Raw genomic sequence first — 26,396 nt, 5'->3', positions numbered from 1 at the left:
AAAACGCTAGAATCTCTTATTAAGCACATGATAACCGCACTCTTCAGAAGTAATAACAGGATTGGGCAGAATCAACACGGATTTATGAAAGGGAAATTGTACTTGACAAAACTGTTAGTGTTTTTTGAGGTTGTAACTAGCATGATAGATAAGGTGGAACCACTGGATGTGGAGTATTTAGATTTACAGAAGGCATTCGATGAGGTGCCATACAAGAGTTTATTAAACAAAATTAGGGCTCATGGGATTGGACGTAACATACTAGCAAGGTTGAGGGATTGGTTAACGGACAGAAAACAGAGAGTAGGAATAAACGGGTCATTCCGGGTTGGCAGGCTGTAACTGGTGGGGTGCTGCAAGCATGCAAAGCTAGTTGGGAATGTAAGTTGTGAGGAGGATAAAAAGAGGTTTCAAGGGGATATATACAGGCTCAGCGAGTGGGCAAGAACATGGCAAATGGAATATCATGTGAATAAATGTTAAGTTACACACTGATAGTAAAAATAGAAAGGCAGAGTATTTTTTTTAAATGGTGAGAGATCGGGAAATGTTGGTGTTCAGAGGGACCTGGTGTTCTTGTATACAAATTGCTAAAAGTTAATATGCAGGAACAGCAAGCAATTAAGAAAGCAAATGGTATATTGGGCTTTATTACAAGAGCATTTGAGTATAAGAGTAAAGATGTCTTGCTGCAATTATACAGGGCCCTGGTGAGATCGCACCTGGAGTATTGTGCACAGTTTTGGTCTCCTTACCTAAGGAAAGATAAACTTGCTATAGAGGAAGTGCAACGAAGGTTCACCAGACTGATTGCTGGGATGGGGGGATTGTCCTATGAGATATTGAGTTGATTAAATGCTAGAGAATATAGGCCTAATGAGCGGCAATGCCCACATCCCATGAACTAATTTTAAAAAGAGATGAGTGAAGTGTTTAAATTTGATCAAGGACACCAGCTAAATTATTAGAGACACTCCCTGTCCTCAGGACCTGTGTCCAGGGGAGAAGCTGATGGGTTTATCTGATCATCTTTGGGTTAAGTGTTGTGCTCATTGAGCTGAGCACCTCATGCCCAGCATCAAACACTCTCCAGTCGGGCTCAGCACGGGTTAGATACAGAGTGAACCCATCGGTCGCTCCCTGACACAGATACTGAGGGACAGGGAGTGTCTGGGACAATGACATTTCTCACTCAATAAGATACAAATTGATCCTGTACATCTTCCCATTAATCCTGGGCTCCACACGGGTTGAATCCTGCTCCTGTTTCCCTTCCTGTGACAGCACTGAGCTCAACCCAGCCCATAATGAGCAGGGCTCAGGGAGGTTGGTTGCTAGGCACTGCAGTGATGTCATAAAGCAGGGCCATTCCTTGCCCCTTTAAAGGTGGAGAGCTGGGACATCCTGTCTCAACACACATTCCCCTGTTCATACTGAGAATCCCTGGGGAACGCCCAAGGCCCAGAGTGTGGAACACAACCAAGGGGGAAAGAAGGGGAGGTAAATCAAGGAGTTGGGACTGAGGGCCACCAAGCTTCAGTTTTGGAGCCTGTCGACTTCAGGAGGGGAATTCTCTACCACAGAAAGTAGTTGAGGCCAATTCACTAAATATATTCAAAAGGGAGTTAGATTAAGTCCTTACTACTAGGGGGATCAAGGGGTATGGCGAGAAAGCAGGAAGGGGGTACTGAAGTTGCATGTTCAGCTATGAACTCATTGAATGGCAGTGCAGGCTAGAAGGGCTGAATGGCCTACTCCTGCACCTATTTTCTATGTTTCTATGAGTGAGTTCTGTAGTTTCAGGATCCAGGGAGAGAACAAGGAGCAGATGGGGAAACTGGTGTGGATTCCAGCACAGTGAGGATGTAGGGGGAGGGAGATTGTGTCGAGCTGTGTATTAGGGGTGTAGGAGGGACAAGAGAGGAAAGGTCAGAGGAGCAATTACTGCAGCAGTGTCCATCAATAGTGAGAGAGAGAGAAGGTGGGGGTCAGAGTGGGGCCCTGGACAGGCCGGTAAACTGTTTGTTTGCTGTGACTGTTAATTTCGGATTCTTTTTCCCTCAATCTGTTTCAGCGAAAACACTGACACGTAACACCTTTGTTGCCTTTTCTGTAAAAGGCCTTTATTGAAGATTCTCCGGCCGGGACTTGTCAAGACAAAGGGACACTCTCAAATCAGAGCCTGTTCACCTTCCTCTGGACAAGCACCTTTTCAGCGCGAAACAACCACAGTTATACATTTCAAAACAGAACACATTTGATTGGCACTTGGTCTATCCAATCCCTTTCTGCCTCCCCCCCACCCCCGAATATGTCCAATGGCAGGCAAGGAAGTCTCCCAATTAGGGCTGGTGCCATTTGTTATAGCTTCGTTACACTGTCTTCCCTTATCGGTAAAAACCCAATTAGTTTCCCTTCCTCTTTATCAGTAAAAACCATTACTTTTCTCCTCCTATCTAGGATTGCTTTCTTTCTTTGTGCCACCTTGCGTCTTTCTCATGACCCGTGTTTCACCTCAACCTCAACTCTTGGTAACTCCCTTTTTTTTCTGTTGATTCTGCAATTGTCTGCCTCTTGACATTTCTTTAGCTATTTTCCCATGATTCCCTATCTCCGTCCTTTTGCCACATTCTCATGACCAGCTTTCCTTCTGTCACAAATAGCCTCCTGTAGCCCAGTGACACAAACAGCCCATTAAACGCCACCAATGTCCTTTGGTCTGGTGAGGTCTCCCTTTGTGAAACATCGGCTGTTAAAGCTTCTCATTCTGACTCGCTCGCAGTGAGACAGTATTCACTGTCCCTTTTATTCCATGGGCTTCATCTTTGCGGGTATTGGTAACAAGCCCGGGATCACTAAACACAAAACCCAGTCTGTTAATCACTTCCAGCTACTGGACTTAGCGTGTACCCCAGTGCATCTCTCTCTCCTTCAATGTGTGAATAGAGCATCACGCCTGAAAAGCTGGTTTAAGTTTATATCCAGGCAGCAAATCTATTTAAGAAAAGCCTGTAGGCCGATGAGGCATTGTTCAGGTGCCAGTGTGCAGCTGGTTTGCCCGGCATTTTGCCTGTAATGGAACATAACTGAATATTTCTCCCAGTGTAACCTTTGCTGTAATGAAATGTGTCTTTTAATAAGCCTCACATTCTTGCTCATGTCTGCTGCAATTGTGTAGAAAGGGGATATGTGAAGTGATGGTGTTTGTATGGAGATGTGAAGCAAGGAAACGCTATCTGTGTATGGCAGTGACACAGCCTTGTGGTCACAGGCAGAACAATGCAGCGATATCCTTGTGGTTATTGTTTGAGCAGGGTCAGTTCATGAATGCTCAAGCTAAGAGGTGCCGGGGATGGGGAGCAGCAGCAGTAAATAAAGTCTAAATGTAAATTCTGATGTAGTTTATCTTCATTTAGTCCTATATTAATAGCTTTTGCTGAATGTGGCCCATGCCAAGTGCCTGGATATTGGATAAGGCCCACCATAGAAAATGAATTTGACACCCTGAGGTAGACAATGTCAACTGGATTCCCCCATCCACCAACCTAACGGCTTCTTTACAAACTCAAGCTAGTTTGTAAGACATGACCATGTTTACCAGAATCCGTGTTCAGTATCTCTAATGGCCCCTTCCCTTTCCCCATGATCGAAAACAGCATCTCTCAGGATCCCTTCAAGCACCTTCCCATAATCGAGGTCACGTTGGTAGGCCTTCAGTTCACGATTTCTGACTTGTGCCCAATTTGGAAAATGGGAACTACGTGTGCTATCTTCCAATCTCAGGCAACAATCCCTGACTCTACTGAGCTGTTGGAGATATGGGCAAGGGACTGACAGAGCACCTGTCCCATCTCTTTAAACACCCTTGTCTGGATATCATCCACACCTTACACGCATCAAGATTAACCCACATGGCGACTTTGCTGTCAGTGAAGAGAGATGAGAATGACCAAAGTGCCATTTGGCCCTCTCAGTGTGACCCGAAAGGACTGTGTCCAGACTCCCCCCATACGATCCTCCCCCCAGATTGTCCTCTCTGAGCTCCAACCAGCTGATGCTAAACACTCCGGTGGGAAAGACAAAAATCCACAGCAATGTGTTGAAAGCAACACTAATTTATTTGTATATATCACAAATATTAAACTCCAGTCCAGTTACAGGCGTTATTAACATCAGCGGAAACAAACTCCAACTGTCAGAATGAACACGATTCAGTCGGAATGTGATTAACAGCAGCAATAACAGCAGAATCCAACCCCTGCAATCACTTGTGAACTCGCTGGTGTGTCAGCAGGTTGGATGATGTAGTGAATCCCTTCCCACACTCCGAACAGGTGAATGGCCTCTCCCCAGTGTGAACTCGCTGGTGTGTCAGCAGGTGGGAGAACCGAGTGAATCCCTTCCCACAATCGGAGCAGGTGAACGGCCTCTCCCCAGTGTGAACTCGCTGGTGTGCCAGCAAGCTGGAGGACTGAGTGAATCCCTCCCCACACTCGCAGCAGGTGAACGGCCTCTCCCCAGTGTGAACTCGCTGGTGCCTCAGCAGGTGGGAGAACTGAGTGAATCCCTTCCCACAATCGGAGCAGGTGAACGGACTCTCCCCAGTGTGAACTCGCTGGTGTGTCAGCAGGTTGGATGATGTAGTGAATCCCTTCCCACAATCGGAGCATGTGAACGGCCTCTCCCTAGTGTGAACTTGCTGGTGAGTCAGCAGGTGGGAGGGCTGAATGAATCCCTTCCCACAAACGGAGCAGGTGAATGGCTCCTCCCCAGTGTGAACTCGCTGGTGTGTCAGCAGGTTGGATGATGTAGTGAATCCCTTCCCACAATCGGAGCAGGTGAATGGCCTCTCTCTAGTGTGAACTCGCTGATGTGTCAGCAGGTGGGAGGACCGAATGAATCCCTTCCCACAATCGGAGCAGGTGAACGGCCTCTCCCCAGTGTGAACTCGCTGATGTGTCAGCAGGTGGGAGGACCGAATGAATCCCTTCCCACAATCGGAGCAGGTGAACGGCCTCTCCCTAGTGTGAACTCGCTGATGTGTCAGCAGGTTGGATGATGTAGTGAATCCCTTCCCACACTCAGAGCAGGTGAACGGCCTCTCCCCAGTGTGAACACGCTGGTGTGTCAGCAGGTGGGAGGACTGAGTGAATCCCTTCCCACAATCAGAGCAGGTGAACGGCCTCTCCCCAGTGTGAACTCGCTGATGTGTTTCCAGCTGGGACGGGTAGTTGAAACGTTTCCCACAGTCCCCATACGGTTTCTCCCCAGTGTGACTGCGCTTGTGTCTCTCCAGGTTGGATGATCGGCTGAAGCCTTGTCCACACACAGAGCACGTGTAGAGTTTCTCCCCGCTGTGAACAGTGCTTTTTGCTTCCATGGTCAAAGGCCGATGATATTCAGGTCCCGATGAATCGAGTGACTCCGTCAGATCTTAATGTGATGTTTGGTTTGAGCCTCCGGTCGACAAATCCTCCCCGTTTAATACCCTGTAAGTGAATTTCAAACAAGAAAAAGGGTGGGTGAGAGAGAACCCACAAAACACAAAGGCAGGTTGTGAAATTGAGCTGAATGAACCTGGTTATTTGTGCGGCCGTCAGCAGAAAAAAAAGTAAGCATGAAAGCTGTCGGATTGTCGTAAAAACCCAACTGGTCACTAATGTCCTTCAGGGACGGGAACCCACCACCCTGAGCCTACACAAGACTCTGGCCTCTATGGGAGGAGGGAGAGGTGGGCGGGGCGAAGAGGAGGGACTTTATACATCTGCAGGTCAACCAGAACTTTGACAGAACCTCCCAAACCTAGAACCTCTCCCACCTAGATGGACCAGGGCAGCAGGTGCATGGGAAATCCATCACCTCCAAGTTCCCCTCCAAGTCTCTCACCATCCTGACTTGGGCATATATCACCGTTCCTACATCGTCACTGGGTGAAAATCCTGGAACTCCTCACCTAACAGCATGGTGGGAGGACCTTCACCACACGGACTGCAGCGGTTCGAGAAGGCCCACCATCACCTTGTCAAGGGGCAAATGGAAATTGGAAATATATTCTGACCTTACTAGCGACACCCACATCCCAAGAAGGGCTTAAAACAAATCTGCATATTGAACGCCTGTACAGAAATACTTGTTCCTAAACCAATACTCTTCTACATTGTGCGGGCAGTGTGTGTTTCGCAACCTAATCTCCCCTGGAATCCACCGCCGTTGACAGTCTCTCATCGGAAATTGTTGGGCCCGACTGGGCTCAGAGGTACTGGGGGTGAAACCCAGCAGTTTCTCCCCCCCCCCCCTCTCCACTCCAGCTCAAACTGATGCAACAAACAGACCCACACAGGAGGCCAGGGAGCGACTTCCGCATCCAGTGCCCACCCTGATACAGAGCGGCTCTGGATTGGTCGCTCTGTGTTTCCAGTATCGATGCACTTCAGATCAGCCTGTGAGGGAGAAGGGAATAGAGGCTTATGCTGATAGAGTTAGAACCATCGAATCAGAGAATGGTTACAGCACAGAAGACCATTCGGCCCATCGAGCCCGTGCCAGCTCTCTGCAAGAGCACCTCAGCTAGTCCCACTGCCCCGCCCTTACCCCACAGCCCTGCAAATGTTTTTCTTTCAGGAACTTATCCAACTCCCTTTTGAAAGCCGTGATTGAGTCTGCCTCCACCACCCTTTCAGGCCGTGCATTCCAGATATTAACCACTCACTACGCAAAAAGCTTTTTTCTTGTGTTGCCTTTGGTTCTTTTGCCAATCGTCTTAAATCTGTGTCCTCTGGTTCTCGACCCTTCTGCCAATGGGAACAGTATCTCTCTATCTACTCTGGCAAGACCCCTCTTAATTTTGAACACCTCTATAAAATCTCCTCTCAATCTTCCTTGCTCTAAGGAGAACATAAGAACATAAGAAATAAGAGTGGGAGTAGACTATTTGGCCCCTCGAGCCTGCTCCGCCATTCAATAAGATCATGGCTGATCTGATCATGGGCTCAGCTCCACTTTCCTCCCACTCCCCATAAACCTTTTTTCCTTTATCGCTCAAATATCTGTCTATCTCCGCCTTAAATATATTCAATGACCCAGCCTCCACAGCTCTCTGGGGCAGAGAATTCTACAGATTTACAACCCTCAAGAGAAGAAATTCAGCCTCATCTCAGTTTTAAATGGGCGACTCCTTATTCTGAAACTATGCCCCTTGGTTCTAGATTCCCCTATGAGTGGAAACATCCTCTCTGCATCCACCTTGTCAAGCCCCCTCAGTATCTTTTATGTTTCAATACAATCACATCTCATTCTTCTGAACTGCAATGTGCAGAGACCCAAATTACTCAACCTTTCTTCATAAGTCAACCCCCTCATCTCAGGAATCAACCTGGTGAACCTTCTCTGAACTGCCTCCAATGTGAAAGTATATCCTTCCTTAAATACGGAGACCAAAACTGTATGCAGTACTCCAGATGTGGCCTCATCAATATCCTGTACAGTTGTAGCAGAACTTCTCTGCTTTTATACTCTATCCCCCTTGCAACCCCAGCTTCTCCAGTCCAGGTAACTGAAGTCCCTCTCCCTGGAATCATTCTCGTAAATCTTTTCTGCACCCTCTCTAAGGCCTTCACATTATTCCTAAAGTGCGTTGCCCACAATTGGGCATAATACTCAGGTTGAGGCCGAACCAGTGCTTTGTACAGGTTCATCATAATATCCACACTTTTGTACTCTATACTTCTATTTATAAAGAAAGTACTGTCTAATGTAATACAAACAGGGACAGGGTCTAGTGTAACATAAACAGAGGCAGGGTCTCGGGTGATATTTAAAATTAGTCCCGGTGCCACGAGCTAGTGAGTACAGAAATAGGAGGATAGAGCAGATGACTGCGTGGCTGGAGAGATGGTGCAGGTGGGAGGGGTTTAGATTCCTGACACATTGGGACCACTTCTGGGGGAGGTGGCACTGTATAAGCCGGACGGGTTGCACCTCAACAGAGCCGGGACCAATATCCTCGCGGGGGCGTTTGCCAGTGCTGTTAGGAAGGGTTTAAACTAGCTTGGCAGGGGGATGGGAACCTAAAAATAGATTCAGGAGGGAGGGAAGTAAAGCTAGAATTAGAAAGCAAAAATGTAGAAAGTGAGTTTGAAGGACAGAGTAAAAAAGCAGGAAAAAAGTGTAAAAAAACAAATTTAAAAGATCTTTGTCTAAATGCACATAACATACGTAACAAAATAGATGAGTTGACGGCACAAATAGATACAAATGGGTATGATCTGATAGCCGTTACAGAGACATGGTTGCAAAGTGACCAGGACTGGGAACTGAATATTCAGGGGTATTTGACAATTCGGAAGGACAGGCAGAAAGGAAAAGGAGGTGGGGTAGCGCTGTTAATAATGGATGGGATCAGTGCGTTAGTGAGAAACGATATTTGCTCAGAGGATCAAGATATTGAATTAGTTTGGGTGGAGATAAGGAATAATAAAGGGAAAAAGTCACTGGTGGGCATAGTCTATAGGCACCCTAACAGTAGCTACACTGTTGGACGGAGTATAAATCAAGAAATAATGGAGGTTTGTAATAAAGGAACGGCAATAATTACGGGTGATTTTAAACCTCATGTTGATTGGACAAAGCAAATTGGCCCGGGGAGCCTTGAGGAGGAGTCCATAGAGTGTATCCGGGATAGTTTCCTTGAATAGTACGTTGCGGAACCAACCAGAAAGCAGGCTATCTTAGATCTAGTACTGTGTAATGAGGCAGGATTAATAAATGATCTCATAGTAAAAGATCCTCTAGGAATGAGTGACCATAATATGGTTGAATTTCAAATTCAGTTGGAGGGTAAGAAAGTTGGTTCTCAAACCAGGGTCCGAAGCTTAAATAAAGGAGACTACAATGGTATGAGGGCAGACTTGGCTAAAGTAGATTGGAAAAATAGACTAAAGAATGGGACGGTTGATGAGCAGTGGTAGATAGTTACGGAGATATTTCATAACCTACAACAAAAATATATCCCAATGAGAAGGAAAGACTGTAAGAGAAGGGATAACCATCCGTGGCTAACTAAGGAAATAAGGGACGGTATCAAATTGAAAACACAGGCATATAACATGGCCAAGACTAGTGGGAGGCCAGAGGATTGGGAATTTTTAAAAGCCAGCAGAGCACGACTAAAAAAATGATTAAGAGGGAAGATAGATTATGAAAGCAAACTAGCACAAAATATAAAAACAGATAGTAAGAGTCCTTCATAGTAGAAGACACTAAAAACATCCCAATAGTGGATAATCAAGGGGCTATAGGTAGGGAGGAACGTAATACAATCACTATCACTAATAACGTAGCACTAGATAAAATAATGGGATTAAAGGCGGCTAAGTCCCCTGGACCTGATGGCTTGCATCCTAGGGCCTTAAGAGAAGTGGCTGCAGAGATAGTGGATGCATTGGTTGTAATCTACCAAAATTCCCTGGATTCTGGGGCGGTCCCAACAGAATGGAAAACCGCAAATGTAACGCCCCTATTTGAAAAAGGAGGCAGACAAAAAGCAGGACACTATCGACCAGTTAGCCTAACATCTATCGTTAGAAAAATGCTGGAGTCCATTATTAAGGAAGCAGTAGCAGGATATTTGGAAAAGCATGATTCAATCAAGCAGATTCAGCATGGTTTTATGAAAGGGAAATCATGTTTGATAAATTCACTGGAGTTCTTTGAGGAAGTAATGAGCAGGTGGATAAGGGGGAAGCAGTGGATGTGGTGTATTTGGATTTCCAGAAGGCATTCGATAAGGTGCCACCTAAGAGGTTACTGCATAAGATAAAAGCTCACAGGGTTGGGGGTAATATGTTATGGCATGGATAGAGGATTGGCTATACAGAAAACAGAGAGTCGGGATAAATGGGTCATTTTCCAGTTGGCAAATATGACTAGTGGAGTGCCGCAGGGATCGGTGCTGGGTCCTCAACTATTTACAATCTATATTAATGACTTGGATGAAGGGACCAAGTTTGCTGTTGATACAAAAATTGCGAGAACACAAAAAATCGGCAAAGGGATGTGGACAGGTTAAGTGAGTGGGCAAACATTTGGCAGATGCAGTATAACGTGGGAAAATGTGAGGTTATCCACTTTGGCAGAAATAATAGAAAAGTAAATTATAATTTAAATAGAAAAAAATTGCAAAGAGCTGCATTACAGAGAGACCTGGGGGTCCTTGTGCATGAAACACAAAAAATTATTGTGCAGGTACAGCAAGTAATCAAGAAGGCAAATGGAATATTGGCCTATCTTGCAAGGGGGATAGAGTATAAAAGCAGAGAAGTCCTGCTACAACTGTTGGTGAGACCACGCCTGGAGTACTGCGTACAGTTTTGGTCTCCGTATTTAAGGAAGGATATACTTGCATTGGAGACAGTTCAGAGAAGGTTCACTAGGTTGATTCAGGAGATGAAGGGGTTGACTTATGAGGATAGGTTGAGTAGGCTGGTCCTATACACATTGGAGTTCAGAAGAATGAGAGGTGATCTTATTGAAACTTAATGATAATGAGGGGGCTCGACAAGGTGGATGCCGGCCATTTAAAACTGAGATGAGGAGGAATTTCTTCTTTCAGAGAGTTGTAAATCTGTGGAATTCTCTGCCCCAGAGAGCTGTGGAGGCTGGGTCATTGAATATATTTAAGGCGGAGATAGACAGATTTTTGAGTGATAAGGGAGTAAAGGGTTATGGGAAGCGGGCAGGGAAGTGGAGCTGAGTCCATGATCAGACCAGCCATGATCTTATTGAATGGCGAGCAGGTTCGGGGGGTCAAATGACCTATTCCTGCTCCTATTTCTTATATTCTTATGTAATTGTGTGAACATAAACTCAGAAGCTCAGAACTGAGCAACGCCTTTCGCGGAGATGGTGAGAAATCCAAGATGTGGGGAGTGAGAATAAATTATCTGAGACATTCCTTTCCGCACTAGGACCTGGTTGGAAACAGACACTGACATCATTCACTTTGTTCCTGTACCAAAATGGCCGCGCATGCGCTGTGCTACTCACTGAATCATGATGGCTGAGCGCTGAACCTGCCTTCCTGCACGAAGATGGCCGCCGTTAGCCTGGGCCTGTGACCGGGAGAAAGCCCCGAAGCTGCAAACGCCGATATTCCGATTAGTATTCCGGGCTTGCGGCGGGCACCGGTTGTTTATAAAGCCTCCCCGGCTCCCCGCTGGTCCATTGCTCCCCTCTGAAAATGACAATTCTGAGCAGCCTATGCTACACGTGGCACTTCCGCCATTACACGGACCGCGCATGCTCAAACCCCAGGCAGGACGCGCCCCTGCGCAATGAGCTCCTGTCGTCTGGGTGCGGCACATTCTCGCCCGTCGTGCATGCTGGACAAAATCGCCGCCATTGACATCCGGCATTTGTGACTGGAACAGGATTTACTGTGATTGCATTGGGCACAGAACCATGCTCATTCTGGCAGTTATTGTTCGTTCCTGATGATCTTAATAACCCCTATATGTGAGCTGGAGATTAATATTGTCCATAAATGTTGAATAAATCAGCTTTGTTTCAAACACAGTGTGTCGAATATTTGAAGCAAAAGATAGAAATAAGAAAAGTAAAAGCGGAGGGCAGCGAAACCCAAGTCAAAAATGAAAAAGGGCCACATTACAGCCAAATTCTAAAGGGGCAAAGGGTGTTAAAAAGACAAGCCTGAAGGCTCTGCGCCTCAATGCGAGGTGTATTCGTAATTAGGTGGACGAATTAACTGCGCAGGCAGCAATGAACAAATATGATATAATTGGCATCACGGAGACATGGCTCCAGGGTGACCAAAGCTGAGAACTCATGAGTAATCAGCATTCAGGAAGGATAGACAGAAAGGAAAAGGAGGTGGGGTAGCTTTGCTGGTTAAAGAGGAAATTAACGCAATAGTAGGGAAGGATATGGATGATGTGGAATCTGTATGGGTGGAGCTGCGGAATACCAAAGGGCAGAAAACGCTAGTGGGAGTTGTGTACAGACCACCAAACAGTGGGGTCGTGGACAGCATCAAACAAGAAATTAGAGATGCATGCAATAGTGGTACAGCAGTTATCATGGGCGGCTTTAATCTACATATAAATGGAGCTAACCAAATTGGTAGCAATATGGTGAAGGAAGATTTCCTGGAGTGTATTTCTAGACCAATATGTCAAGGAAACAACTAGAGGGCTGGCCATCCTAGACTGGATGATGTGTAATGAGAAAGGACTAATTAGCAATCTTGTTGTGCGAGGCCCCTTGGGGAAGAGTGACCATAATATGGCAGAATTCTTTATCAAGATGGAGAGTGACACAGTTAATTCAGAGACTAGGGTCTTGAACTTAAGGAAATGTAACTTCGATGGTATAAGACGTGAATTGGCTAGAATAGAGTGGCGAATGATACTTAAAGGGTTGATGGTGGATTGGCAATGGCAACATTTAAAGATCACATGGATGAACTTCAACAATTGTACATCCCTGTCTGGAGTAAAAACAAAACGGAGAAGGTGGCTCAACCGTGGCTAACAAGGGAAATTAAGGATAGTGTTAAATCCAAGGAAGAGGCATATAAATTGGCCAGAAAAAGCAGCAAACCTGAGGACTGGGTGAAATTTAGAATCCAGTAGAGGAGGACAAAGTGTTTAATTAGGAGGGGGAAAATAGAGTATGAGAGTTAGCTTGCTAGGAACATAAAAACTGACAGCAAGCGCTTCTATAGATATGTGAAGAGAAAAAGATTAGTGAAGACAAACGTAGGTCCCTTGCAGTCAGATTCAGGTGAATTTATAATGGGGAACAAAGAAATTGCAGACCAGTTGAACAAATACTTTGGTTCTGTCTTCATGAAGGAAGACACAAATAACGTTCTTGAAATACTAGGGGACAGAGGATCTAGTGAGAAGGAGGAACTGAAGGAAATCCTTATTAGGCGGGAAATTGTGTTAGGGAAATTGATGGGATTGAAGGCCGATAAATCCCCGCGGCCTGATAGTCTGCTTCCCAGAGTACTTAAGGAAGTGGCCATAGAAATGGTGGATGCATTGGTGACTATTTTCCAACAGTCTATGGATTCTGGATCAGTTCCTATGGACTGGAGGGTAGCTAATATAACACCACTTTTTAAAAAATGAAGGAGAGAGAAAACGAATAATTATGGACAGGTTAACCTGACCTCAATAGTGAGGAAAATGTTGCAATCAATTATTACAGATGAAATAGCAGCACATTTGGAAAGCAGTGACAGGATCAGTCCAAGTCAGCATGGGTGTGTGAAAGGGAAATCATGCTTGACAAATCTTCTGGAATTTTTTGAGGATGTTTCCAGTAGAGTGGACAAGGAAGAACCAGTGGATGTGGTGTATTTGGACTTTCAAAGGGCTTTTGACAATGTCCCACACAAGACACTTGTGTGCAAAATTAAAGCACATGGTATTGGGGGTAATGTACTGACATGGATAGAGAACTAGTTGGCAGAAGGAAGCAGAGAGTCAGGATTAACGGGTCCTTTTCAGAATGGCAGGCAGTGACTAGTGGGGTGCCACAGGGCTCAGTGCTGGGACCCCAGCTATTTACAATATACACCAATGATGTAGATGAATGAATTTGTGTATTATCTCCAAGTTTGCAGATGACACTAAACTGGGTGGCGGTGTGAGCTGTGAGGAGGATGCTAAGATGCTGCAGGGTGACTTGGACAGGTTAGGTGATTGGACAAATGCATGCAGATGCAGTATAATGTGAGTAAATGTGAGGTTATACACTTTGGTGGCAAAAACACGAAGGCAGAATATTATCTGAATGGCGGCAGATTAGGAAAAGAGGAGGTGCAACGAGACCCGGGTGTCATGGTACATTAGTCATTGAAAGTTGGCATGCAGGTACAGCAGGCGGTGAAGAAGCAAATGGTATGTTGGCCATCATAGCTAGGGGATTTGAGTATAGGGGCATGGAGGTCTTACTGCAGTTGTACAGGGCCTTGGAGAGGCCTCACCTGGAATATTGTGTTCAGTTTTGGTCTCCTAATCTGAGGAAGAACGTTCTTGTTATTTTGAGGGAGTGCAGCAAAGGTTCACCAGACTGATTCCCGGAATGGCAGGACTGACATATTGGGAAAGACTGGATCGACTGAGCCTGTATTCACTGGAGTTTAGAAGGATGAGAGGGGATCTCATAGAAGCATATAAAATTCTGATGGGACTGAACAGGTTAGATGCAGGAAGAATGTTCCCAATGTTTTGGAAATCCAGGACCAGAGGACACAGTATAAGGATAAGGAGTAATCCATTTAGGACTGAGCTGAAGAGAAACTTCTTCACTCAGAGAGTTGTTAACCTGTGGAATTCTCTGCCGCAGAGCGTTGTTGATGCCAGTTCATTGGATATATTCAAGAGGGAGTTAGATATGGCCCTTACAGCGAAAGAGATCAAGGGGTATGGAGAGAAAGCAGGAAAGGGGTACTGAGGTGAATGATCAGCCATGATCTTATTGAATGGTGGTGCAGGCTCGAAGGGCCGAATGGCCTACTCCTGCACCTATTTTCTATGTTTCGATGTTTCTCCGTGATCAGAGGAGAGTAATTGATTTTCTGTTACCGACTGTTCCATTTTAGTGCTTTTTCTTACTCTAACTTACATCACTTCTCACCTAGTTCGCCTTCTATCATATCAAACCTCAAACTTGTTCCGTTTGAATACATGACTTGTGGTTGTAGTAGACTTAACTGCAGTGTCTCACTGTAAACTCAGCTGAAATCCTTTGAACCACCCCTTTATTGGACTGTCTTGCATAATATTTGAAATCCGTTACTTTCTGTATCAGTTAACCCGTTTTTGGAACCGATTTAATAAAAAAAAAACTCACCCACACATTTTGCATGTGATAGCCTGTGAAATATTTTAATATTTGTAATTGTCATTGTCACAAACTCCGTTCCTTAGCCACCGACTCCATCCCTCTCCCCAACTTCTGTCTGATGCTCAAGCAGACTGTTCACAACCTTGGTGTCATACTTGACCCCGACATAAGTTTTTGACCACATATCCTATCCGCAGCATAACTAAGATTGCTTATTCCACCTCTGAAACATCGCCCGTTTACACTCATCCTCTGCTGAAGCCCTCATCCACGGCTTTGTCATCTCTGGACATGACTATTCCAACGCACTCCTCCCACATTCTACCCGACATAAACTCGAGTTGATCCACAACTCGGCTGCCCATGCCCTAACTCGCAACAAGTCCAGCTCATCCATCACCCTGTGCTCGCTGACCGGCATTGCCTTCTGGTTAAGCAATCAGTGGGTGTGGTCTAGTCATGGGTGGAGATTGCTCTGTATCTGACCCATGTTGTACGTGCCCTGGGAGTATTTGAGGCAAGGTAGAGGAAGATATACTCTGTGTCTAACCTGTACTGTACCTGCCCGGGGAGTGTTTGATGGGACTGTGTAGAGGGAGCTTTACTCTGTATCTCACCCATACTGTACCTGCCCGGGAAGTGTTTGATGGGACTGTGTAGAGGGAGCTTTACTCTGTATCTCACCCATACTGTACCTGCCCGGGGAGTGTTTGATGGGACTGTGTAGAGGGAGCTTTACTCTGTATCTAAGCCGTGCAGTACCGGTAGCCATGAAATCAGTAGTAGAGATAATGCTAGAATCGATTATTAAGCACGTGGTAACAGGGGACTTCGCAAGTAATAACAGGATTGGGCAGAATCAACACGGATTTATGAAGGGGAAATTGTACTTGACAAAACTGTTAGTGTTTTTTGAGGTTGTTGTTGGTGTTTCGGACAGTGGGGTAACGCCCCTTTGGAATGTTGCGTTCCTTACTGCCACTTTTGATCGGCTCACTTTCCGGAGTTTACTACTCAGCCTTTCTTGCCCTTGTCGCTTGATTTATCCTCTTTAGTTATTGTCATTATTTTGAATTATGTTGATTAACAGTATGATCCTTTAGGTTCTAGTTTCTTCTTTTTGGTAAATTGGATTCTCTGATGCCCCCTGTTTATTGTGTCTAGACCGCTGTGCCATTGTGTATCGTTCTGGACACCGATGCAATGCTCTGTTTTTAGATTAGATGTGGGGCTGGGTTAATATGGGTAATATACCTTCTGTTCTAGCTTCCTCTTTTTAGTTGTTTGGGTTTTCTCCTGTCCATTATTTGCTGTATCAGAGAGGCTGTGGCTTTGTGTGTCGTTCTGGACACTGACGCCTTGCTCTCATTTTAATCTGGATACTGGTGTACCATTCTATTTCTAGGGTTAGGGCCTTTGTTGTTTGGGACAGTGGGTAATGTTCCTTTGGAACGTTTATGCAAGTGTTTTATTAATAATTAAATTGATGGTAAATTGAATTGTGCCAAGAGATTAAATTGATGGAGATTGGATTGTATTTATATACAGTCCTTCTTAGGGGGTTGTTGGTTTAGGCAGGGTTATCTTTTGCAGGGTGGGGGGGACGGGGGAGGGGGGTTGTCATTTAAAATTGGTTATTAGGTGGGTTGTCAGTTCCTTACTATGTATTCAATTGATTCCTGTGGAGTTAGGGAACTTATTAATTGTAAATAAGTCAATTGTATTTTTTGGATTTATTGTTAATATTATCAGTGTTCTAAGTTAGGGATATTAATTGGGGAGTTATTGTTATTGTTTAAGCCATTCAAGGATCCTGTGGAATCAATCTGTTGGAAACGGAGCTTGTTGCTGCTGTTGGGCAGAATGCTGATTGGTCATAGCGTGGTGCCACATGTCCCTGAGTCTGTCTCTTCCCATTTTATTCATTTAAAAATTTGTAAATTTGCAGATTACGTTTCGGTTACATGGCGGGCAGGGGGGATTTGGTGGGTTTGCTAACATTTTTTGGTTGTGGAGAGTGAGTCCGTTGTTTATTTATCGGGTTGGAGCGAGCGGTGGCTGAGGTAAAGAGTGTTTGAAGACCAGGCCCTCAAACCTAGCACCAAGCTCATGGTCTACAGGGCTGTAGTAATACCCGCCCTCCTGTATGGCTCAGAGACATGGAGCATGTACAGCAGACAGCTCAAGTCGCTGGAGAAATACCACCAATGTGTCTCCGCAAGATCCTACAAATCCCCTGGGAGGACAGACGCACCAACATTAGCGTCCTCAACCAGACCAACATCCCCAGCATTGAAGCACTGACCAGCTCCGCTGGGCAGACCACATTGTCCGCATGCCCGACACGAGACTCCCAAAGCAAGCGCTCTACTCGGAGCTCCTTCATGGCAAATGAGCCAAAGGTGGGCAGAGGAAACATTACAAGGACACCCTCAAAGCCTTCCTGATAAAGTGCAACATCCCCACTGACACTTGGGAATCCCTGGCGAAAGACCGACCTAAGTGGAGGAAGTGCATCCGGGAGGGCGCTGAGCACCTCGAGTTCATCACCGAGAGCATGCAGAAAACAAGCAGGCAGTGGAAAGAGTGTGCGGCAAACCTGTCCCACCCACCCCTCCCCTCAACGGCTGTCTGTCCCACCTGTGACAGACTGTAATTCCCGTATTGGACTGTACAGTCACCTGAGAAATCACTTTTAGAGCGGAAGCAAGTTTTCATCGATTCCGAGGGACTGCCTATGATGATGATGACCTCCATTTGTTCAGGCCGTTTGTTTTGCTGGGAACCCTGATTTTATTTTTTTGAAAAAAAAATTATTTTTGTTTTTGTGCAACTGTATCTTGCTGTGGGGTCTCGGTTAGGTTGTGTGTGTGTTTGGGGTCTCGGTTAGGTTGTGTTGGGGGGGTCTCGGTTAGGTTGTGTGTGGGGGGTCTCGGTCAGGTTCTGTGTGTGGGGGGTCTCGGTCAGGTTGTGTGTGGGGGGGTCTCGGTCAGGTTGTGTGTGGGGGGGGTCTCGGTCAGGTTGTGTGGGAGGGATCTCGGTTCGGGGTGGTCTCTTTAATTGTTGGGGCTTTTAGGGATTGAGTAGTCGGGTCACTTTGTTTTTAGTTATTTCTGGGCCGAGTGCCGATTAAAAGCCTCAGGCTGGATTTAACATGCGGCCAAGGGGGCGGGTTGGAGCGGAGGTCTTGTTGTTCCCGGGGAAGGGATTGGTCTCCGGATTTTGAAGGTGGTTGATTTTAAGTTGCTATTACCTTCTTTCGGGAAGATTGAGTTATGTACTTTGATGTGCTGATTTTTATTTTTAAGAGTTTAAATGTTATTAGTTGTTTTTTGTTATTTTTTAATTTATTTTAACAATGTTTTTGGGTGAGGGTTGTTTTAATGAGTAATTCAGTTGTAGGATGGGGAAGGGGGGTTATGTCCTTTTATGGTCTTAGCGGGTTGATCAGGGCCCTTGCCGTGTTGGAGGACCGCATGGCGGGAGGGGGGAGGGAGAATTTAGGAAGCACTTTTTCCTTTGATTGTTTTTAAATTTACTTTCATAAATCTTGTATGTGTCATCATCACAGGCAGTCCCTGGGAATCGAGGAAGACTTGCTTCCATTCTAAAAGTGAATTCTCAGCTGACTGAATATTCGAGGATCCACAAAATCCTACAAATCCCGAGAGGACAGACGCACCAACGTTAGCGTCCTCGACCAGGCCAACATCCCCAACATTAAAGCACTCACCACACTTGATCAGCTCCGCTGGGCAGGTCACATTGTCCGCATGCCCGACCTGAGACTCCCAAAGCAAGCACTCGACTCGGAACTCCTTCACGGCAAACAAGCCAAAGTTGGGCAGAGGAAACGTTACAAGGACACCCTCAAAGCCTCCCTGATAAAGTGCAACATCCCCACCGACACCTGGGAGTCCCTGGCCAAAGACTGCCCTAAGTGGAGGAAGTGCATCCGGGAGGGCACTGAGCACCTCGAGTCTCGTCACCGAGAGCAAGCAGAAATCAAGCGCAGGCAGCGGAAAGAGCGTGCGGCAAACCAGTCCCACCCACCCCTTTCACTCAACAACTATCTCTCCCACCTGTGACAGGGACTGTGGTTCTTGTATTGGACTGTTCAGCCACCTAAGGACTCATTTTATGAGTGGAAGCAAGTCTTCCTCAATTCCAAGGGACTGCCTATGATGAACAGTCCAATAAGAGAATTACAGTCTCTGTCACAGGTGGGACTGGTTTGCCGCACGCTCCTTCTGCTGCCTGCACTTGATTTCTGCATGTTCTTGACAATGAGACTCGAGGTGACACTCGAGGTGTGTGTGCACGTAGTGGTTCGATGGCAATAGTGTTCTGTTGGGTAGGGTGGGGGCGGGGGGAGGTGAGGGGGGAGCAGAGAAATCACAGTCCCGCAGCAAACACTTATCCTACTAGTTCTAAATAGCAGTACAATTAGAGCTGGTACGGAGAACATTTTTTGGTAAGAATAAAGGGAAATGAGACATAGGCTTTTTTTTTTTTTAAAAGAAAAAAACCAGCACGGTGGTTTGGAAGTGTGGAGAGAGTGAGGAAGAAGTCTCCCAAGGGTGGGGGGAGAAAAGTAAGATGGGGGTTTTTCGGGGAGGGGGGGATTTATACTCACTTCACGATCTATCGTCTAGGTGGTTGATTGTAGTCTATAGGCCTAATGTTTCACCCTTACTGGGGCTTCATCAGAGACCAGGAAAAGCAAGTGGGTCGGTGGGGGGGTTCAAGGGTCAGAGGGTATCAGATCGATAATCTTACAGTGAGAGGTTATGGAGGGTTTAGAGCTCCCTACCTTCCACGAGATCAATTGGAACGAGAAGGGCTGGGAGGTGGGAAGAAACTATTTAAACCTCCTCCCTCTCAGTGATGAGCTGTTAATTTTGTGCTTTGTCTGGTGTTATGGTTTGTGTTTATACTTCTGGTGTGTTGTCTGTGTGTTCAGTGGTCCTCCCTGTTTGTTAGGTACAAATGTGGAGCTCTGCTCCCTTTTTTATTCGTGTTTGTGCGTAGTGTGATGACTCACCTGGTTGAATGTCCGTGGTTGGGGTTTTTTGTGGGGCATCTAATGTTTTGATTTACTGATCATTTGTTTGTTTCTTTTAAGTCTTTTACCCCATTTTCCCCTTACTTCCTGTAAATTTTTGTTTTTTGATTTTAATAAATTATTTTTTTTTTATTAAAATTTTTTGTTTTTTGTTTTGTACTTTTTTTGGTTTTGTTGTAGTTTGGGGTTAGTTCTGTTATGTTTTTGTGATTACCGTCTTCGTTTAATCCAGTGTTTTGTTTTATTTTCGGTTTGGTTCCCTACGTCATCTGTTGTCCCCGATTGTTGTACACCCTTCTGTTTCCTGGTCTGCTCGGGGGGAGGGCAGTTTAGCCTCTGTTTTACACACATTTCTGTTTAGTTCTTGTTTCCTTGAGGAGGAGGAGGGAAGGGCTGGGGATTGATTTAGGGGCATTTAGAGTTAGGTCTTGGGGTTAGGGTCTGCATTAATATGTTTTAGGTTAGGGTTCAGTCTTGGGGGTCTCGGGTCTGGGGTTAGGATTGGATTTACGAGCTGTGGTGTGGGCTGTTCAGGTTTCGGTTTTCGGGGTTTAGGATCCAGAGTTAGGGTTGGGGTTTTGTGGTTGCGGTCGGGACTGTTATGTTTTATGTTGGGGTTAGATTTTAGGGGGGGTGGTTAGGGTCCTGGGTTAGGGTTTGGTTTTGGAGCTGGGGTCTGTGTTTACAAGGTTTAGGTTTATGAGGGTTAAGGTCTGGAGTTAGGGTTAGGTTTTGGGGCTAGGGTATAGATTTAAAGGTTACACGTTTTAGGTTTAGGATTATGAGGGTTGGGGTTTGGAGTTAGGGGTAGGTTTTGGGGCTGGGGGCTAGATTTAAAGGTTACAAGTTTTAGGTTTAGGTTTATGAGGTTTAGGGTCTGCAGTTCAGTTTAATTATTTTGTTTTTTTTATATTATTTTAGTTAAGACTATGATTCTTTTTGTTCTGGTTTCTTTTTGGTAAATTGGATTCTCTCTTAAGGTTTGGGATTAATTTTAGCGTTTATTGTTGTAGTCTGGGAAGTAGGATTGGGTTTAGGGGTTATGGATAAGGCCTGGGAGTTAGGCTATTCTGTCTCAGTGCCGCCCGTCACAGAGAAATGATCTGGGCTTGGGTATATGGGGCACATGATTAAAATCTCCAAGGAATGCCAAAAAGGGCCCATGGCCAATTGTGAAGAGGACTTTAAGTGCCTTCATTGTCAATACACAGATTAGTAATTGGGGCAGGTAGATGTGAAATGAAATTTAATGCAGAGAAATGTGCTGCGATAGATTTTGAGAGGAAGAAAAAGGGTGGAAATGTACATTAAATGGTAAAACTTTCAATGGAGTAGAGGAGCAGAGAGATTTAGGGTTGTAAGATTCTAGCTAATTCCTTGTCTTATTAAGGATCAAGAATCTAGTGTTAGAACACAAGGAGTAGGCCATCTGCCCCCCCCCCCCCCCCCCCCGAGTCTGCTCTGCCATTCAATAAGATCATGGCTGACCTGATCCTGACCTCAACTCCAATTCCCTGCCCACTCCCCATAACCCTTCACTCCCTGATCTTTCAAAACTCTGTCTATCTCCATCTTAAATACATTCAATGATTATCAGCAACTTTAATATCTTAAGAACTATAATTTGAGCAGATTCTCTGTGTTCTACCACATCAGAGTAAAGATACAAGTCCAGCGTGTCCACAGTAACTGACACCAGGTCAGTCCGCTGGGTGCCCTGAGCTTGATCTCCGGTGTCTCCAGTCCCGACTGCCCTCTTACATCAGTCTCCCCTCACTTTTATACCCTGCACTGATCCACCTCTGGCACCGGACTCTTCTTTGTCTTCTCTGCTGGGTTTTGGCAAGAAACTGGGAAAAGACAGCTGGAACTTCTCTAATCTGTGATTTACAAGGTCACTTTCCCAGGTTCCCAGCAGTTACTTTTCGTCAGTAATTTTCTCATTATCCCTAAACTCCCCTGCCTGCTATTAGTTGTTATTTCTTATAGTTTCATAATTATAAGTATAAACATCACACATTATAATCTAATCTATTGTGTTACTCACTCTAGTTTAAGCTTACATTGTGGTTACTCACAGACAAACCCTGTTCTTTCCCCTGATCTGATTACAGATTGCAACAGTGGGTTCAGTGAATGGAATGTCTTATCAGTGTTGCCATGGTGACCTGTCTGCAGTGAATCGATTGTTTGAGTTTCCAACTCAGACTAAACTTCTCTTTCCCATGATGCACATTATATCAGCCAGTTTATGTCAATGTGTTTTAGTCATGTTATGTTAATATGTCTTAAACCTACAAGGGCTTCAGTTAGACAAATCTTTAAAAGTAGGAGGACAAGTTAATAAAGTGGTTAAAGAGCACATGGTCCTAGGTTTTAGAAATAGGGGTGTGGAGTACAAAAGGGCAGAGGTCATGTAAACCTGCACAAATCATTGGTTCGGCTGCAGTCCCGATATTGTCAGGTTTTGGGGATCTTACACCAGGAAGGATGTCGAGGCCATGGAAAGGGTGCAGAGAGATTCACTGAGATGGTACCAGGGAAGAGAGGCTTTAGTTATCAGGGGAGATTGGAGAAACTGGGGCTCTTTTCATTAGAACAAAGGGGAATTGGAGATCTGAGGGAGCTGTTCAAAGTTTGATTATAGAAACATAGAAAATAGGTGCAGGAGTAGGCCATTCGGCCCTTCGAGCCTGCACCGCCATTCAATGGGTTCATGGCTGAACATGCAACTTCAGTACCCCATTCCTGCTTTCTCGCCATACCCCTTAATCCCCTTAATAGTAAGGACTACATCTAACTCCTTTTTCAATATATTTAGTGAATTGGCCTCAACAACTTTCTGTGGTAGAGAATTCCACAGGTTCACCACTCTCTGGGTGAAGAAGTTTCTCCTCAGCTCGGTCCTAAATGGCTTACCCCTTATCCTTAGACTGTGCCCCCTGGTTCTGGACTTCCCCAACATTGGGAACATTCTTCCTGCATCAAACCTGTCTAAACCCGTCAGAATTTTAAACGTTTCTATGAGATCCCCTCTCATTCATCTGAACTCAAGTGAATACAAGCCCAGTTGATCCAGTCTTTCTTGATATGTCAGTCCCGCCATCCCAGGAATCAGTCTGGTGAACCTTCGCTGCACTCCCTCAATAGCAAGAACGTCCTCCCTCAAGTTAGACCAAAACTGTACAAAATACTCCAGGTGTGGCCTCACCAAGACCCTGTACAACAGTAGTAACACCTCCCTGCCCCTGTACTCAAATCCCCTCGCTATGAAGGCGAGCATGCCATTTGCTTTCTTAACCGCCTGCTGTACCTGCATGCCAACCTTCAATGACTGATGTTCCATGAAACCCAGGTCTCGTTGCACCTCCCCTTTTCCTAATCTGTCACCATTCAGATAATAGTCTGTCTCTCTGTTTTTACCACCAAAGTGGATAACCTCACATTTATCCACATTATACTTCATCTGCCATGCATTTGCCCACTCACGTAACCTATCCAAGTCACTCTGCAGCCTCATAGCATCCTCCTCGCAGCTCACACTGCCACCCAACTTAGTGTCATCTGCAAATTTGGATATACTACATTTAATCCTCTCGTCTAAATCATTAATGTACAATTAATGATTTAGACGAGGGGATTAAATGTGCTGGGGGCCCCAGCACAGTACCTTGTGGTACCCCACTAGTCACTGCCTGCCATTCAGAAAAGTACCCATTTACTCCTACTCTTTGCTTCCTGTCTGCCAACCATTTCTCAATCCACGTCAGCACACTACCCCCAATCCCATGTGCTTTAACTTTGCACAGTAATCTCTTGTGTGGGACCTTGTCGAAAGCCTTTTAAAAGTCCAAATACACCACATCAACTGGTTCTCCCTTGTCCACTCTGCTGGAAACATCCTCCAAAAATTCCAGAAGATTTGTCAAGCATGATTTCCCTTTCACAAATCCATGCTGACTCGGACCTATCATGTCACCTCTTTCCAAATGCGCTGCTATGACATCCTTAATAATTGATTCCATCATTTTACCCACTACCGATGTCAGGCTGACCAGTCTATAATTACCTGTTTTCTCTCGCCCTTCTTTTTTTTTTATAAAGAGTGGGGTTACATTGGCTACCCTCCACTCCATAGGAACTGATCCAGAGTCTATGGAAAGTTGGAAAATGACTGTCAATGCATCCGCTATTTCCAATGCCACCTCCTTAAGTACTCTGGGATGCAGACCATCAGGCCCTGGGGATTTATCGTCCTTTAATCCCATCAATTTCCCGACTAATAAGGATTTCCCTCAGTTCCTCCTTCTTACTAGACCCTCTGACCCCTTTTATATCTGGAAGGTTGTTTGTGTCCTCCTGAGTGAATACCGAACCAAAGTACTTGTTCAATTGGTCTGCCATTTCTTTGTTCCCAGTTATGACTTCCCCTGATTCTGACTGCAGGGGACCTACGTTTGTCTTTACTAACCTTTTTCTGTTTGCATATCTATAGAAGCTTTTGCAGTCCATTTTAATGTTCCCTGCAAGCTTCCTCTCGTACTCTATTTCCCCTGCCCTAATGAAACCCTTTGTCCTCCTTTGCTGAGTTCTAAATGTCTCCTAGTCCCCGGGTTCGCTGCTATTTCTGGCCAATTTGTATGCCACTTCCTTGGCTTTAATACTATCCCTGATTTCCCTTGATAGCCACGGTTGAGCCACCTTCCCTTTTTTATTTTACACCAGACAGGGATGTACAATTGTTGTAGTTCATCTATGCGGTCTCTAAATGTCTGTCACTGCCCATCCACTGTCAACCCCTTAAGTATCATTCGCCAATCTATCCTAGCCAATTCATGCCTCATACCTTCAAAGTCACCCTTCTTTAAGTTCTGGACCATGGTCCCTGAATTAACTGTTTCATTCTCCATCCTAATGTAGAATTCCACCATATTATGGTCACTCTTCCCCAAGGGGCCTCGCACAACGAGATTGCTAATTAATCCTCTCTCATTACACAACACCCAGTCTGAGATGGCCTCCCTGCTAGTTGGTTCCTTGACATATTGGTCTAGAAAACCATCGATTATGCACTCCAGGAAATCCTCCTCCACCGTATTGTTTCCAGTTTGGTTAGCCCAATCTATATGCATATTAACTGCTGCACCTTTATTGCATGCACCCCTAATTTCCTGTTTGATGCCCTCCCCAACATCACTACCATTGTTTGGAGGTCTGTACACAACTCCCACTAGTGTTTTCTGCCCCTTGGTATTCCGTAGCTGCACCCATACCGATTCCACATCATCCAAACTAATGTCTTTCCTTACAATTGCATTAATTTCCTCTTTAACCAACAATGCCACCCCGCCTCCTTTTCCTTTCTGTCTATCCTTCCTAAATGTTGAATACCCTTGGATGTTTGGTTCCCAGCCTTGGTCACCCTGGAGCCATGTCTCCGTGATGCCAACCACATCGTATCCATTAACTGCTATCTGCACAGTTAATTCGTCCACCTTATTCCGAATGCTCCTCGCATTGAGGCACAGAGCCTTCAGGCTTGCCTTTTTAACACACTTAGACCCTTTAGAATTTTGCTGCAAAGTGGCCCTTTTTGTTTCTCTGCCCTCCACTTGTACTCATCTCTTTTCTTTCTTTTGCTTCTGTCTCCATTTTGGTTCCCTCTGTCTCCCTGCATTGGTTCCCATCCCCCTGCCATATTAGTTTAACTCCTCCCCAACAGCACTAGCAAACACTCCTCCGAGGACATTGGTTCTGGTCCTGCCTAGGTGCAGACTGTCCAGTTTGTACTGGTCCCACCTCCCCCAGAACCGGTTCCAATGCCCCAGGAATTTGAATCCCTCCCTGCTGCACCACTGCTCAAGCCACATATTCATCTGCGCTATCCTGTGATTCCTACTCTGACTAGCATGTGGCACTGGTAGCAATCCCGAGATTACTACTTTTGAAGTCCTACTTTTTAATTTAGCTCCTAGCTCCTTAAACTCGTCTCATAGGACCTCATCCAGTTTTTTTACCTATATCGTTGGTACCAATGTGCACCACGACAACTGGCTGTTCACCCTCCCTTTTCAGAATGTCCTGCACCCGCTCCGAGACACCCTTGACCCTTGCACCAGGGAGGCAACATACCATCCTGGAGTCTCGGATGTGGCTGCAGAAACGCCTATCTATTCCCCTTATAATTGAATGCTCTATCACTATCGCTCTCCCACTTTTTCCTGCCCTCCTGTGCAGCAGAGCCAGCCATGGTGCCATGAACTTGGCTGCTGCTGCCCTTCCCTGATGAGTTATCCCCCTCAACAGTACTCAAAGCGGTGTATCTGTTTTGCAGGGGGATGACTGCAGGGGATCCCTGCACTACCTTCCTTGCACTGCTCTTCCTGTTGGTTTTCCATTCCCTATCTGACTGTGGACCCTTTACCTGCGGTAAGACGAACTCACTAAACGTGCTATT

General features: G+C 45.5%; 1 protein-coding gene across 1 annotated transcript in view; it reads right to left on the bottom strand.

Annotated features, from left to right (window-relative positions):
* LOC139245787 (zinc finger protein 229-like) overlaps nt 1–26,396 on the bottom strand; it is a 73,781-nt gene that overhangs the window by 31,516 nt on the left and 15,869 nt on the right. The window contains exon 3 of the mRNA XM_070871292.1: nt 4,277–5,489. Within this exon, the coding sequence (XP_070727393.1) occupies nt 4,277–5,380 (1,104 nt within the window). The 5' untranslated portion in view covers nt 5,381–5,489. The remainder of the gene's footprint in view (nt 1–4,276; nt 5,490–26,396) is intronic.

The sequence above is a fragment of the Pristiophorus japonicus genome, unplaced genomic scaffold (assembly GCF_044704955.1).
Source record: "Pristiophorus japonicus isolate sPriJap1 unplaced genomic scaffold, sPriJap1.hap1 HAP1_SCAFFOLD_236, whole genome shotgun sequence".
Taxonomy (NCBI): Eukaryota; Metazoa; Chordata; class Chondrichthyes; family Pristiophoridae; genus Pristiophorus; species Pristiophorus japonicus.
This window is presented reverse-complemented; position numbering and strand designations above follow the sequence as displayed.